We start from the raw sequence: 16,185 nt of genomic DNA, 5'->3' as shown, positions 1-16,185 counted from the left end.
GAAGCTCTCCAGACTGCAGTTTCAGGGTTTTTAGGAGGTTTCACTATGCAGGCACGGTTGATTAAGTCACTGACCACTGGTGATGGTCTTCTGTCCCTCTTCCTTCCCCAGAGGTTGGGGGTTGTGGCTAAAACTCCCAAGTGTCTAAGCAAGGTTTGGTCTTTCTAGTGAGCAGCCAATGAGAGGCTGCTAAGAGTTGCCTCATTAGAGGAAAAGGTGCCCCTACCCCTCTCAGGAAATTACATGGGATTTAGGACCTGATACCACAGGTCCCTTACAACAAAAGGATTATCATAGTTAAGAGATCCTGGCACATTTCTAGCTGCCCAAGTAGTCAGTAGTCATCATCTTGTATGAAAATGTCTCCCAAGGCAAGGCCACTCATATTTGCAGACTTCCATTCCACCTTGTCAGGTTCCGAATGCAAGAGTGATCTCAGCAATATCTGGCTTCACCCTTTCAGGGATGACTCAGGCACAGCCAAACGCAAGAGCTACATGGAGCAAGGAATGGGAAGGCAGCCGGGGGCTTCCATGCGCTCTGGGGCGCACCGCCCTCCCAACACCTCCATGTGCTCACCAGCCTGGAGCTCCCTGGCTCTTTCTCGGCAGGTACCACATGGAGGCTTTTCTGCGGAGCCATTTCATTTTTCCAGAGGGGAACCTTCCACCTTCAATCCCAGGATAAAGATGCAATATATGTGTGGGGTAAGGGGTTCAACCTTGCTTTCACAAGTTTTCATTGATTTTTGGAGCTTCACATCCACTCCTACCCTGGGTTTTACTCACTGTCCCTGAGCCCTGGTCTTTCCCACTTCTCCAAGGACAGACCTCCAGTGTGGGAGATCTTCCATGCCTGGCTGGTGTGTGGGAGAGGGTCTCCCTACTATCATCCATTTTGGTTCCCTGCCTCACACCCCCCTCTCTCGGAGTCCTGAACCTCTCTCCAAGGCTCTCTGCTCAGAGGTGTCCCATTCAGTGCATCCTATTTGTGGCTTCCTCACCTTCTTCCATCAGCTTTCCACCTTCTAAATATATCTTCCGACTTAGATGATCATCTCCCATTCTCTGTTGTGCACTCATACAATATTCTTTATTATTCGCTATTGGGGTCATGAAAGGCAGAGGGAATATTGTAGGCATCTTAATCTGGAATTCTGACACTAGTTTAAAAGATTAAGGGTTTGTGTGTGTTTTTTTTTTTAAGATTTTATTTATTTATTCATGAGAGACATACACACAGAGAGGCAGAGACACAGGCAGAGGGAGATGCAGGCTCCACGCAGGAAGCCCGATGTGGCATTCGATCCCAGGACCCCAGAATCACGCCCTGGGCCGAAGGCAGGTGCTAAACCACTGGGCCACCCAGGAATCTCCAAGATTAAGGATTTGAACCAGTGCATGCAGGCAGAAAAATGTGAGACTCCACAAAGGAAAGGTGAGACTGACGCTTGAAAGTCATCTTTATTTATCCACGCAGCACACAGGCTGGGTTTCAGGAACGAGGCTGAGGTGGGGGCTGAACACTATGTGTGGCGATCATCTTCTCCCAAGCTCCACACTTTAGCCTTGTAGAGCGTGATATCGCTGTGCACCCTGAAATGGTTCAGCCTGCGGTCATCACGTTCCGGGCTGACCTAGAGAGGAGATCGTGGGCATCAGAAGGATGCCCCCGGGGGGGAGGGTGACCTGAGTTCAAAGTCCGTGGGGCCTAGGCCAGCACACCCCAGGGGCTCAGCACACGATCATAGGATGAAAGAATGGACGTTGTTGATGTGGTTACACGGAGAAGCAACAGCAAGTGCTCTGACACGTCCCTCTTAGGGAAGCTGTAAGATTAACTTACACGATTAACTGAAAGGATACATTTTCCTCAAATTTACCAGGAAGGCAGAAGTTGCAGGTATTTGAGTGTGGCTTCCCCAGTGTCCTCACATTGGGACTGGGGTTGTCTGCGTGTTTGGGGCAGGGAGCCCTAAGTTACACTGGGGCTCATGCAGCTCTCTCAGGCTCAGCAATCCTTGTGGAGGTGGGGCTTCCCTGCTGGACCCCTTGGTCTCCCAGTCTGCTCTCCCCAGGGTGATGTCCCACAGGCGAAGAGAAGCTGGAGTAAACGAGCAGCTTTTTCTTAAGCCCTTCCTTCCCCCCTCTCTGCATCCTTCCTTCCCTGCCTCCTTCCTCCTTCCTTCTTTCCCTCCTTCCTCTCTTCCATCATTCCTCCTTCCTTCCTTCTTCTTCCCTCCCTCCTCCCTTCTTCCTCCACCCTTCCTTTCTCTCGTCTCCCCTTCAAGCCACCTCCCTACCTCTCTTCCTTCATTAGAGCTGAGCTATTTACTCCAATCCCCCTGCAGCAGCCCTGTGGCAGAGCCACATGCCCCAGACGAGAGCTGTAGAAAGGGGTGAGAAGCCCAGGCCACACGGTAGAAAGGTAGAAAGGCAAGAGCTAAGGATGTGGGCCGTTCTTGGGAAGGGTTCACCCTCAGCAGAGGAATACAACTGGGAACAGAGCAAGGGGCCAGGACAAGCCTGTGACTAGACCCGGGTCGGGCTACAAGCTTTCCCTTCCATTCCTCCTCAGGTCTCACAGCTCCAGAGTGGGGGAGCTGGGATCTGAACTCAAGCTGTCTGGCTCCAGAGCCACCATGTTACATTGATAATGGAATTGGGTTGAATGGTGGGGAGCAGGAGGCACCCAATGCTCCAGAACAACGTGGGCAAGGTGCCCAAATCTGCCCGGTGGAGAGCATGGGGCACACGTTCCTTAACGGGACCTTATAAAGAGGGCACTCCTGGCTGCTCCTGAAGGATGAGCAGGACTTCCCCAAGGAGTAGAGGCTAGGTGTCAGGAGGTGGCTGCAGGAGCAGTAAGCGCAAGGAGACAGGGGGCGCGAAACCTTGGTGCCTTGGAGGGAACGAAGGAAGTTCTGATCTAGCTAAGGATCAGCGTCTCCAGCTTCACCTCAGAGGCAAAACACACAGATGGCCTAAAAGCCACGTGTTAAAAAGACATGACAACTTGAGGAAAAGCCTAAAAGGAAAGCTAGTCGTTTTGCTACTCTGGATATTGCAGGTTTTCCTAAGAAAGACACAAAGCCGAGACACCGGGATGGAAAAGACCAGCACATCTGACTACTTAAAAACTGAAGCCTTCCGTGTGATGAAAGATGCAAGCAACCTAAGAGACAAACGTGGCAGGAAGTTCTTGGAAACGTCTTAGCACCAGAAGCCCTATGTCATCTCGGGAGGTAATGTGCTGACAATTATATTTCCTGGGCTCCTCAGCGCTCCTGGAGCCTCACCAATCAAAAGAGGTGTGTTTTGCTGTGGGTTAGGCACTGTTCTAAGTACCTTACACATACTACCTCATGCTGTAATATCTCCATTTATGCTCCACTGCGGAAACGCAGTCACAAAAGACCTTAAATGACTTACCCAAGGTCACCCAGCTAGTAAGTGGTAGCCAGGGTTCAAAGCCAGGCTGTCTGGCCTCATATACCATTCTCTTAGCCACAGCCTCTGTTGCCTCTGGGCCTACCCAAGGCAAGGAACCACACTTACCAAGGGCTCAGAGTCCCATCCAATTTCTTGGCTTTCTGTTTGCGTGTCTGGGTATTTCTTTCGTGGCCCCTGAGCGGCATGGTGGATAAGATTGAGGAACCTGGCTGGGAGAAGAGGCTTGAGTCATGAGGGAAGCAGGCTTTGGGACCGAGAATTCCTGGGTCCTTTGGCCTGGCTTCAGCAGCTGGCCTCGGGGGCCTGCCAAGACCCTGCAACACTCATCTTGCAACAAATATCTGTTGAGCACAAACTCTGTCCAGGCACTCTTCTGGACCCCGCAAGTAGAACAGAGTGTGGCAGGCATGGTCCCTGCTCTCCTGGAGCTGGTCGTCTAGCTGGAGCTGGTCGTCTAGCTGGGGGTACAGAGGACACACTACACAAGGGGACAAGCGAACCCGATGGTGAGGTACAGGCAGGGCTGGCTACTCTAGACCGGGACTGTGAGGGGAGGCCTCTCCCAATGCCAAGCAGCAGCCAGCCACAGGCAGAGGCAGACGGAAGTACTGGACAGGAAGCAAGAGCAAAGGTGCTGAGGCAGGAGCAAGCGGGGCCAATGTGGCCATGACGGAGTGCGGGGGAGGGTTGTAAGAGGCCACATCTTCCGTACTGCAAGAGCTAGGGCTGCCAACCCTATGCGTGTATCTGTAACTCCCTAGCTTGAGGACTTGCACAGGGTTCATTTTCAGGTTCCACCCTACCAATTGTCAATTTGAGGGTAGCAGCCTGACAACGGCAGGAAACTGGGCTTCATAGTCAGCCCTTCCTGGCCCTTCCACTACTAGCCTGATGGGTGGTTTACCTTCTCCAGGCCTCACTTTGCTCATCTGTAAATTGAGGCCAATATCCATCTCAGCGAGATGGCTGAGAATGAAGGACCTGGCCCCCGGCTGAGTGCATCCTCAGGATAAGCAGTTAGCAGTGCAATCCTGGCTAGCTTTCAAGTCCCTCGCTGCCTGTTAATCTTAGTGCTGCAAGGCCTGGACTCCTCTCCCTTCCTCGAGCTTGACTGCTCTCTTCAGGACGGATAGCATCCTCACTTCCCCTGCCGATACTCTATTGGTCTATTCACTTGTCTGTCTCTACTCTGCTATGGAATCCACCCTCCTCCTGCCGACCCCACCTGCCTACCCTGTGCTCCTATATTAACCTCACATCTTTCCTCCATCAAATTCTACTCCAAGGAGGGAGGGAGGAGAGAGCCTGCCAGGAAGGATAGGGCTCTCCACCAAAGACCTCTCTTCCATTGTTTCTGAGCACTGCCCTGTGCACCAGTATACTCCAGCCAGGCCAAACTACCGCCCTATCTTGGGCCATGCTGGTATCTCTCATTCCTCTGTCTTTCCATAGAACTCAGAATGTCCTCCTAGTCTTTGATCCCTGACCTTCTCCACCTCCAAGAAGCCTTCCCAGAAATCCACTGTCTGCCCAGGGGCATCTGTGTGTTCTTTTGTTGCCATTCCAATTTTACTCTTTACCTACTTGTCTGTCTCCTTCATCATGGTATGAGGTCTCCACTCCCGGCCCCATCTGAGGGACTATCACATGGTAAGAATCAAAACAGTCCGCATTTCCATTTCAGCAATACAATACTATTCTGTGTTCTGAGTACTTACGTGATGTTGTCTAATTCTCACCACTATGTGAAGATAGGTTCAGAGACATTTAAAATTACTTGCTCAAAGTCACATTGTTAACAAGTGGCAGAACCAGACTTGGAAGTCCATTAAAATGACTTCAGGACCTCTGCTGGTAACAGCTCAATGTTTGATGAATGAATATATGAATGCACTGGGAAGGCCATTAGGAGGATTTTTCTGGACTTGAGAGTTAATGGACTGGCCCTATGCTTGAAGCTCCTGTGAGCTTCGTGGGTTTCCATCCAGTTTTCAGGGGTTCAGAGTGTTGCCCAAGGTAACGCTACCCTGAAAGGTCTCTCTAGCCACCTGCCTGTCTGTGTGTGCTGTACCTCAGTGTTGTTCCCAAACCGCGGGACTTACCATCTGCAGGTTCCTCCAGGTTCTCGTGCCAAGACATGGGCTTTCTGGTAATTGTGTGAACTGTAGAAAAAACACCGGCATAGGTTAAGGTTACACGTTAATGCCCTGCCCTCTTGAAGACTCACCCTAGGCCAGACACCTGCTGAGTATTTTCTGGGGGTCACTAGGAACTCAGCTCTCAAGGACCTCACAATCCAGAGTGGCACTACCCAGGATAGTGGCCACCAGCCACATGGAACTACAGGAATTTGAATAGTTACAATTCAGTAGAATTAGAAATCCATTCTACATGTGTACTGGACACATCTCAAGTGCTCAGTAGCCACATGGGGCGAACGGCCAGCATTCTGGGCAGCAAAGATTTGTAGAGACCATTTGACTGGGACAGAATGTTCTCTCAAACAGCACTGGCTACAGTGCTGCAGACGTCCTGGGCCGCCGAACAAGGCTAGACATAGAGCAGGAAGCCTTAGACCTTCACCCCAAGGCTAGGTGAAGCCCAGGTGCAGAATCCACACACATGCATCCAGGAGGATTTCTAGGCTTCTCACTTTGGGGAGAAAACAAGTGCGGTACCTTTGCTCAAACAAGAGAGTCTGGAGCAGCAGCAGCTGGGGGAGAGGTGCGGATGCTCCCAGTGTTCCAACTGGTAAGTTTGGGATCCTCATGGGCTGTGCAGGGGAAGAGAGCTGGGCAGTGGCTGGGTGCCTGAGTCTGGGGCTCCATCTGAGACCCAGTGGCATTCAGGGGCAGCCATGGCAACCCCCGAGAAACGTGCCACCTGAGCAGTGGGAGCAGGGCCATTTTCTCAGGAGGGCCCTGAGTCCAACCCGGAATTTTCTGAGCATCTAAGACAATATTAAAGCCTGGAAAGATGGGCAGCTCTGGTGGCGCAGCGGTTTAGCGCCGCCTGCAGCCGGGGGTGTGATCCTGGAGTCCCGGGACCAAGTCCCACGTCAGGCTTCCTGCATGGAGCCTGCTTCTCCCTTTGCCTCCCTCTCTTTCTCTGAATAAATAAATAAATAAATCTTAAAAAAAAAAAAAAGAAGCCTAGAAGTTTGGCACACACAGACACAACTAGCATATAAACCAAAACACAAACAGCCAAACCAAGCATAAAACGCTAGAAAATAGAATTATTGAGAAAGCAAAAGTTTCCAAAGCGTTCCTGCCTTTTGGCCACAAAAATACTATCTGATCCCTCTGTGGGTGCATTTTAACGTATTAAAGTCTCCGCCGGGATGTGGAGCGAGACCCTCCAGCCTCCAGCTCACCCCCATCGCTGCCAACTCCCAGCGGGAAACACAGGAGGGAGGGGCGAGGTCAGAGAAGGCGTCTCCGTCCACGCCACCCGCGCCCTAGGGCCCCGCTCCTTCCTGCCCCGGGCCCGCACCCCGTCCCTTCCCCCGCCCCGGGGCGCCCCTCACTCACCCTTGCGGAGGGGATTCACGTGATACTCTGTGGAGAGTTTCTGGGTTCGAAGCTCCTTGAGATACACCTCCCGCAGGATCTGGTTCTGGTGGACCTCATCGGGCATCAGCGGCTCCTGCGGGCGGCGCGCCAGGGCGGCAGGGCTCGGCGGGGTCGCGCTCCTGCTCCCTGCACTCCGGGCTCCGGCCGCGGGAGGTGGGGGGTGGGGTGGGGGCGCCGTCTCCGGGCAACGGCGTCACGCGGTCTCCAGGCAACGGCGTCTCGCGGTCTCCAGGCAACGGCGTCTCGCGGTCTCCAGGCAACGGCGTCCGTGATCACAGCGTCCCTTGGAGCCCTCGGGGCCGCCCACCTCACCCCCTCCTTCCGGAACCGATTATCCTGCCTCGCTTCTTTCCGAAGCCTGAAGCCCGGCGACTCCCCTTCCCTCGGCTTCTCGAGGTTCGGCCTGGTTCCTGGGTCGGCTCCTGCAGCAGCCTGGACCGGACCCAGGGCCAGGCAGCAGGCCCAGGAGGTTAGGGACCTGATTGCACCGCCCCTTCAACAGTCATTGGCTAAAAGAGATTTGGGGAGGAGTCGGAGACCTGTCCCATTTAAAGTCCTTGCCTGGATCAGAACTCTCCCCGTCTAGCTTGCAAAACGGAGGAGGTTTCCAATCTGAAAAAAGTTACTCTGTCCCTTATTACAGGTGGGATAATATAGACCGAGGAACCCTTTCCTAATGTATGTAACGTGAGGACTTCACAGTTTTTGATCTTAAAAATGTCACTGTGGTAAAGTACACATAAGATTTACCAATAGAGGGATCCCTGGGTGGCACAGCGGTTTGGCGCCTGCCTTTGGCCCAGGGTGTGATCCTGGAGACCCGGGATCGAATCCCACATCAGGCTCCCGGTGCATGGAGCCTGCTTCTCCCACCGCCTGTGTCTCTGCCTCTCTCTCTCTCTGTGACTATCATAAAAATAAAAAAAATTTTTTTTAAAATAAAAAAATTAAAAAAAAAAGATTTACCAATAGAAACATTTTGAGGATGTGATTCAGGAGGTTTAAGCATATTTGCATTGTGTGAAACTAATTTCCAGAATTTTTTTGTACCCACTGAACAACTTCCCATGGCCCCATCCCATCTGCGGCTCCGGTAAGTACCATTTTCCTTTCTCTAGGAATTTGACTACTCTAGATACTTCCTATATTACACTTTCACTGCAGAGCCCGTGCTCTCTCACAAAATATTTCATTTAATCATCTATCTGTTCATTCACTCAAGACACAGAGTAGTCCAGGATGTGTGTCAGTGTGGGACACAGTTTAGAGCACATGACCTGTACAGAACACATGGGCAGTTCCTGAACCCAGCTAGCTACTGAATGGCTCCTTGTTTTGAATCCTGGTGCTCCTTGTCCTTGTTCTTGAGGGCTCTTTCCCCTGTGTCTGTCTAGGGAAACCTATTTATAATGAGCCCACGTGTAATCTTTCAAAACCCATCTGGACTCTGTAGCCCTTAGCCCAAGTTTTCTCTGTAGCATGCTCTACTCCAGATCTATCATTACCAGAAAACTTTGCTAATTCTTTTGCTTATATCCTGGCACTACTACTATGTGATCTTAATTACTACAATTTTTTGTGGTAAGTCCCAGTATCTGGTAGAAAAACTACTCCTACCGGTTCTTAAGGGAGTCTTGGATATTCTTGGCTCTTTTGCCTCTCCATCCAAATGATAATCAGCTTGTCAAGTTTCCAGGTATATGTGTTAGAATTTTGATTGAGATTCCACTGAATCTATATATTGGTTTGAGAAGAGGACTTTAAATATATATAATATATAAATATAATATAATAATATAAGACCTTATATATTAGACCTTATATATTTTATGGTATTAATATTATATTAATATATTATATTAAAATATTGTATTAATTAAAATAAACAGTATATAACCACAGGTATATATCATCTGCTTATCTGATGCAATTATCTGGAAAGGATAAATATGTGTCCTTGCCTTCTAGGCTTTGGTACCTGCCATTTCCTGGGATTCAGAGGTACAACTGTCAGAGCTTCTATGACAACATAATGGGGCCCCCCTATCTTTTTGCAGGAGAAATTTCTCAAAGGCAGAAAGTCCCTAGTACATTTCCACAAATCCTGGGATGCAGAACAATAGAGTCTTGGAGGAACCAGACCAAAGAACCTTCAATCCTTCCGTCTATAATAGGGGTCATGGGCTCTGTGTGTGAGTTCTCAGGCGTCACCCATTCTCCCATTCACTTTCATCCAGGGCAGATCAATAGGACTCACCCATGTAGAGATCAGATGAGATGATTTCCACTCACTCTTCTCTACCTTGTGTCCCTGGTCTTGCTGTTTGCTCTGTGGTCACAGACCAACTTCCATGGAGAAACCAGTTATAAATGTAGAATTCATTCAGGCCAGCAAATTAGGAAAGAGAGGAAAGAAACTGGTTTTCTGGAAAAAAAGGATCTTGCTAAAGGTATCTCTGGCATCTGAAGGCGATTCACAAGGATGAAGGTAACATACAGAGAATAGTACGATAACCATGTTGTGGGTGAAAACGCCATCATGGACAAGGCTTACCCTCCAAGCTAGATGTTGACTGGCATTGTCTTGAGTTCCCAACATTCACCAAGTCAAGCTCCTGGGGATCTTTTGTTTTGGCAATTCTGGATGATATCAGAACTGTCCCACTCACAGGGAAATCATCTCTCCAGGATAGGATTTGTGAATCACGGAGGTCTGGTTGGAGTCGGCTGGAATGCTGGGGAGGATAAGACTTTAACGTCTACTTAGGGCTGGGAGGGGGAGTAGGAGCAAAGTAGAAATTGAGGTAACAGGGAACAGGAGCGAGCAAAAAAAAGCGGGGACTGGACGTTTTGGAAGGAATAGAGCAAGATTTGGGTGGGGAAACCTGTACGTTAGGGCGGCAAGGAGGGACAGCACTATGAACAGGAGGGAAAGAGATAGGCTTATGAGGTGAGAGAGGTGGCCGAGGCTGGGGAGTGTTCTGTGGACGAAAAGAGTTACACACAAGAGGAAGAGGCTTTGGACGATGAGAGGAGGAAGGAATAGAGCAGGTAGGAGGAGCCCGGGGTCGAGAGGCGGAAGGAATAGAGTGGGGAAGAGGAGCCCAGGGTTGGGAGGAGGAAGGAATAGAGTGGGGAGGTGGAGCCCCGGTTCGAGAGAAGGAAGGAATAGAGTGGGGAGGTGGAGCCCGGGTTCGAGAGGAGGAAGGAATAGAGTGGGGAGGTGGAGCCTGGGGTCCAGGGGAGGAAGGAATAGAGTAGATAGGAGGAGCCCAGGGTCGAGAGGAGGAAGGAATAGAGTGGGTAGGTGGAGCCCGGTGTCGGGAGGAGGAAGGATTAGAGAGGGGAGGTGGAGCCTGGGGTCGAGGGGAGGAAGGATTAGAGTGCGTAGGTGGAGCCTGGGGTCGAGAAGAAGAAATCCGAGGCAGCTTTTTTGTCATTTCTCCAAACGGCGTTTGGCTAGTTACTCATCTTGACCAAATGAGTAACTGGACATAAGCTCACACTTACCCATTATTATGTCCCACGCCAGCCCTCGCATCATCAGCTGGCTCAATGCCCATTATGACGTGTATGCCCCTCCCTCTAGGAACGTCAGCGGGCTCACCAGCCAGGGATATGGCCCCAGGTACGAGGTTGGAGAGTGATCCCAGGAAATAGCAGACAGAAGAAATGTCATAGGAGTCCCTAGGTCTTGGGAGAACATGTAGTGTTGCCCCTCACTAGGCAAAGATCTATCAAAGGGCTGTGCTGCAGTCAGGGGCTGGGCACCAAGAGAATGCATCGGAAGCAGGTGTCGGCAAAGTGGGAAGTGCATGTCTCCAGCTAGTTACCTTTTTTTTTTATAATAAATTTATTTTTTAATAGTGTTCAATTGGCCAACATACAGAATAACACCCAGTGCTCATACCGTCAAGTGCCCCCCTCAGTGCCCGACACCCATTCCCCCCCACCCCCCGCCCTCCTCCCCTTCCACCACCCCTAGTTCATTTCCCAGACTTAGGAGTCTTTATGTTCTGTCAACCTTTCTGATACTTCCCGCACACTTCTTCTCCCTTCCCTTATATTCCCTTTCACTATTATTTATATTCACCAAATGAATGAGACCATATAATGTTTGTCTTTCTCTGATTAACTTATTTCACTCAGCATAATACCCTCCAGTTCCAACCACGTTGAAGCAAATGGTGGGTATTTGTCATTTCTAATGGCTGAGTAATATTCCATCGTATACATAAACCACATCTTCTTTATCCCTTCATCTTTCGATGGACACCGAGGCTCCTTCCACAGTTTGGCTATTGTGGACATTGTTGCTAGAAACATCGGGGTGCAGGTGTCCCGGCGTTTCACTGCATCTGTATCTTTGGGGTAAATCCCCAACAGTGCAATTGCTGGGTGGTAGGGCAGGTCTATTTTTAACTCTTTGAGGAACCTCCACACAGTTTTCCAGAGTGGCTGCACCAGTTCACATTCCCACCAACAGTGCAAGAGGGTTCCCTTTTCTCCGCATCCTCTCCAACATTTGTGGTTTCCTGCCTGGTTAATTTTCCTCATTCTCACTGGTGTGAGGTGGTATCTCATTGTGGTTTTGATTTGTATTTCCCTGATGACAAGTGATACAGAGCATTTGCTAATGTGCGTGTTGGCCATGTCCATGTCTGCCTCTGTGAGATTTCTGTTCATGTCTTTTGCCCATTTGATGATTGGATTGTTTGTTTCTTTGGTGTAGAGTTTAATAAGTTCTTTATAGATTTTGGAAACTAGCCCTTTATCTGATATGTCATTTGCAAATATCTTCTCCCATTCTGTAGGTTGTCTTTTAGTTTTGTTGACTGTATCCTTTGCTGTGCAAAAGCTTCTTATCTTGATGAGGGACACTTTCCCCTAAGATCAGGAACAAGACAGGGATGTCCCCTCTTAACACTGCTATTCCACATAGTACTGGAAGTCCTAGCCTCGGCAATCAGACAACAAAAAGACTGGAGGGGACTGTTGTGCTGATTTTCAGGTGTTAGCACTTGGGGGAGCTGCTCTGCCCCCTGCCTGGTGCAGGGCTCAGGGGGGTTGTTTACCCCGTGAGGCCCCAGGAGGAACAACCCCAGTGGCTGCGGCAGCTCTGGAGCCCTGGATTCAGCCCCCGCAGTAGCTCCGGGGCTCTCCGTCTGCAGGGCCTGGAGGCTCCGGGGCGGGGCCGCTGATCTGCTCAGCTCGGGGCAGGAGCGTCCTCGCTGTCCTGGGCCCTCCCGGCCTCTGCCTGTCCCGGGGTGAGGCCGGATCCTGGGCTGTGTCCCGGCGCCCTGTGCTCCTGGGCCTGCGCTGTTGGATTCGCGCTCCCGCCCCGCAGCCCCCTCCGCGGAGCCGCAGCCCGAGCCCCTCCGAGCTGCTCCGGGTCCAGCCGTGCGCGCTGCAGCCCTTAGGGAGCTCGGCGCACTGTCCCGGGGCGCAGGTGCCAGTTAGTGTCCCAGGGAGCCCGAGGGCATCCCCGCCCTCCTGGGTCCTGCTCTAACTCCCTGCGGGCGCCTTTCCGCCCGGGAAGGTTGGTGCAGCTCCTGCTCCTCCGGGACGGGGCTCTCCTGTCCTGGGGACACTCGCCCCGGCCTCAGCCCGGCTCCTCGGGGCCCCTCCCCCTTGGAGGCCTTTTGTTTCCTTATTTCTTTTTCCCCGTCTTCCTACCTGATAGAAGCGCGAACTCTTCTCACTGTAGCGTTTCAGCTGGTCTCTCTTTAAATCTCAGGCCGAATTCGTAGATTTTCAGGATGGTTTGAAGGTTTTCTAGGTAATTTGGTGGGGACAGGTGACTTGGGGACCCTACTCTTCCGCCGTCTTGCCCCTCCTCGGTGAATGATTTTTTTAATGTGTTGTTTGATTTGGTTTGCTAGTACTTTTTTGAGGAATTTTGTACCTGTATCTATCAGAGATATTTGCCTGTAGTGCTCTTTTTTTTAATAATAAATTTATTTTTTATTGGTGTTCAATTTACCAACATACAGAATAACACCCAATGCTCATCCGGTCAAGTGTCCCCCTCAGTGCCCGTCACCCATTCACCCCCACCCCTGCCCTCCTCCCCTTCCACCACCCCTAGTCCGTTTCCCAGAGTCAGGAGTCTTTATGTTCTGTCTCCCTTTCCCACACATTTCTTCTCCCTTCCTTATATTCCCTTTCACTATTATTTATATTCACCAAATGAATGAGACCATATAATGTTTGTCTTTCTCTGATTAACTTATTTCACTCAGCATAATACCCTCCAGTTCCAACCACGTTGAAGCAAATGGTGGGTATTTGTCATTTCTAATGGCTGAGTAATATTCCATCGTATACATAAACCACATCTTCTTTATCCATTCATCTTTCGATGGACACCGAGGCTCCTTCCACAGTTTGGCTATTGTGGACATTGTTGCTAGAAACATCGGGGTGCAGGTGTCCCGGCGTTTCACTGCATCTGTATCTTTGGGGTAAATCCCCAACAGTGCAATTGCTGGGTGGTAGGGCAGGTCTATTTTTAACTCTTTGAGGAACCTCCACACAGTTTTCCAGAGTGGCTGCACCAGTTCACATTCCCACCAACAGTGCAAGAGGGTTCCCTTTTCTCCGCATCCTCTCCAACATTTGTGGTTTCCTGCCTGGTTAATTTTCCTCATTCTCACTGGTGTGAGGTGGTATCTCATTGTGGTTTTGATTTGTATTTCCCTGATGACAAGTGATACAGAGCATTTGCTAATGTGCGTGTTGGCCATGTCCATGTCTGCCTCTGTGAGATTTCTGTTCATGTCTTTTGCCCATTTGATGATTGGATTGTTTGTTTCTTTGGTGTAGAGTTTAATAAGTTCTTTATAGATTTTGGAAACTAGCCCTTTATCTGATATGTCATTTGCAAATATCTTCTCCCATTCTGTAGGTTGTCTTTTAGTTTTGTTGACTGTATCCTTTGCTGTGCAAAAGCTTCTTATCTTGATGAGGGAGACTTTCCCCCTAAGATCAGGAACAAGACAGGGATGTCCCCTCTTAACACTGCTATTCCACATAGTACTGGAAGTCCTAGCCTCGGCAATCAGACAACAAAAAGACTGGAGGGGACTGTTGTGCTGATTTTCAGGTGTTAGCACTTGGGGGAGCTGCTCTGCCCCCCTGCCTGGTGCAGGGCTCAGGGGGGTTGTTTACCCCGTGAGGCCCCAGGAGGAACAACCCCAGTGGCTGCGGCAGCTCTGGAGCCCTGGATTCAGCCCCCCGCAGTAGCTCCGGGGCTCTCTGTCTGCAGGGCCTGGAGGCTCCGGGGCGGGGCCGCTGATCTGCTCAGCTCGGGGCAGGAGCGTCCTTGCTGTCCCGGGCCCTCCCGACCTCTGCCTGTCCCGGGGGAGGCCGGATCCTGGGCTGTGTCCCGGCGCCCTGTGCTCCTGGGCCTGCGCTGTTGGATTCGCGCTCCCGCCCCGCAGCCCCCTCCGCGGAGCCGCAGCCCGAGCCCCTCCGAGCTGCTCCGGGTCCAGCCGTGCGCGCTGCAGCCCTTAGGGAGCTCGGCGCACTGTCCCGGGGCGCAGGTGCCAGTTAGTGTCCCAGGGAGCCCGAGGGCATCCCCGCCCTCCTGGGTCCTGCTCTAACTCCCTGCGGGCGCCTTTCTGCCCGGGAAGGTTGGTGCAGCTCCTGCTCCTCCGGGACGGGGCTCTCCTGTCCTGGGGACACTCGCCCCGGCCTCAGCCCGGCTCCTCGGGGCCCCTCCCCCTTGGAGGCCTTTTGTTTCCTTATTTCTTTTTCCCCGTCTTCCTACCTGATAGAAGCGCGAACTCTTCTCACTGTAGCGTTTCAGCTGGTCTCTCTTTAAATCTCAGGCCGAATTCGTAGATTTTCAGGATGGTTTGAAGGTTTTCTAGGTAATTTGGTGGGGACAGGTGACTTGGGGACCCTACTCTTCCGCCGTCTTGCCCCTCCTCGGTGAATGATTTTTTTAATGTGTTGTTTGATTTGGTTTGCTAGTACTTTTTTGAGGAATTTTGTACCTGTATCTATCAGAGATATTTGCCTGTAGTGCTCTTTTTTTTTAATAATAAATTTATTTTTTATTGGTGTTCAATTTACCAACATACAGAATAACACCCAATGCTCATCCCGTCAAGTGTCCCCCTCAGTGCCCGTCACCCATTCACCCCCACCCCTGCCCTCCTCCCCTTCCACCACCCCTAGTCCGTTTCCCAGAGTCAGGAGTCTTTATGTTCTGTCTCCCTTTCCCACACATTTCTTCTCCCTTCTCTTATATTCCCTTTCACTATTATTTATATTCCCCAAATGAATGAGACCATATAATGTTTGTCCTCCGATTGACTTACTTCACTCAGCATAATACTCTTTATGTGTGTGTATGTTTGGGCTTATCTTTCTTTGGTTTTGGTATCGGGATGATAATACTGGCTTTACAGAATGGGTTTGGAAGTTTTCATTTCTATTTTTTGGAATCGTTTGAGAAGAGCTACTAACTCTTCTTTAAGTGTTTGGTAGAATTTCCCTGTAAAGTCATCTGGCCCTGGAATTTTGCTTATTGGGAGTTTTTTGTTTGTTTGTTTGTTTTGTTGTTTTTTTTTTTTTCTGATTCAGTCTCTTTGCTAGTAATTTGTTCAAATTTTCTATTTCTTCTTCAGTCTTGGTTGATGATCGTTCCTAAGAGTTTATCCAGTTCTTCTAGATTGTCTAATTTGTAGGCATATCGTTTTTTGTATCATATTCTCTTAAAATTGTGTTTCTGTGCTATTGGTTATTATTTCTCCTCTTTCATTTTTTGTTAGCGTCCTTACTTTTACTTATTTACTTTCTCTTTTTATGAGTCCAGTTAGAGTTTTATCAATTCTGTTAGTCTTTTCAAAGAACTAGCTCCTGGTTTCATTGATCTGTTGTATTCACTTGTTTTTTGTCATTGTTTTGGATTTTATTGTTTTGTTTTTTTTCTACTTTTTTAATCTTTCTACTGGTTTGGGGTTTTGTTTGTTTTGTTCTAGTTCCTTTAAACATAAGGTTAGGTAGTGTCCTAAGGATTTGTCTTGCTTCTTGAGGGAAGCCTGCTATAAACTTCCTCTTAGAATGACTTTTGGCTATACTCCAAAGGTTTTGGACCATTGTGTTTTCATTTTTGTTTCCATGTACTTCTTGATTTCTTCTTTGAATTC

General features: G+C 49.9%; 1 protein-coding gene across 1 annotated transcript; it reads right to left on the bottom strand.

Annotated features, from left to right (window-relative positions):
- Positions 1–1,289: 1,289 nt before the first annotated feature.
- Positions 1,290–7,220, bottom strand: FAM183A (family with sequence similarity 183 member A; the record flags this gene model as incomplete). Its single annotated transcript, XM_041737998.1, has 4 exons — positions 1,290–1,636; positions 3,558–3,661; positions 5,555–5,614; positions 6,986–7,220. Coding segments are annotated over 4 exons (510 nt in total), but the record flags the coding sequence as incomplete, so codon positions are not given.
- Between the last annotated feature and the right edge of the window lie 8,965 nt (positions 7,221–16,185).

The sequence above is a fragment of the Vulpes lagopus genome, chromosome 23 (assembly GCF_018345385.1).
Source record: "Vulpes lagopus strain Blue_001 chromosome 23, ASM1834538v1, whole genome shotgun sequence".
In the NCBI taxonomy this organism is placed as follows: Eukaryota; Metazoa; Chordata; class Mammalia; order Carnivora; family Canidae; genus Vulpes; species Vulpes lagopus.
The sequence above is the reverse complement of the archived record's forward strand: the minus strand, read 5'-3'. Positions and strand labels throughout refer to the sequence as shown.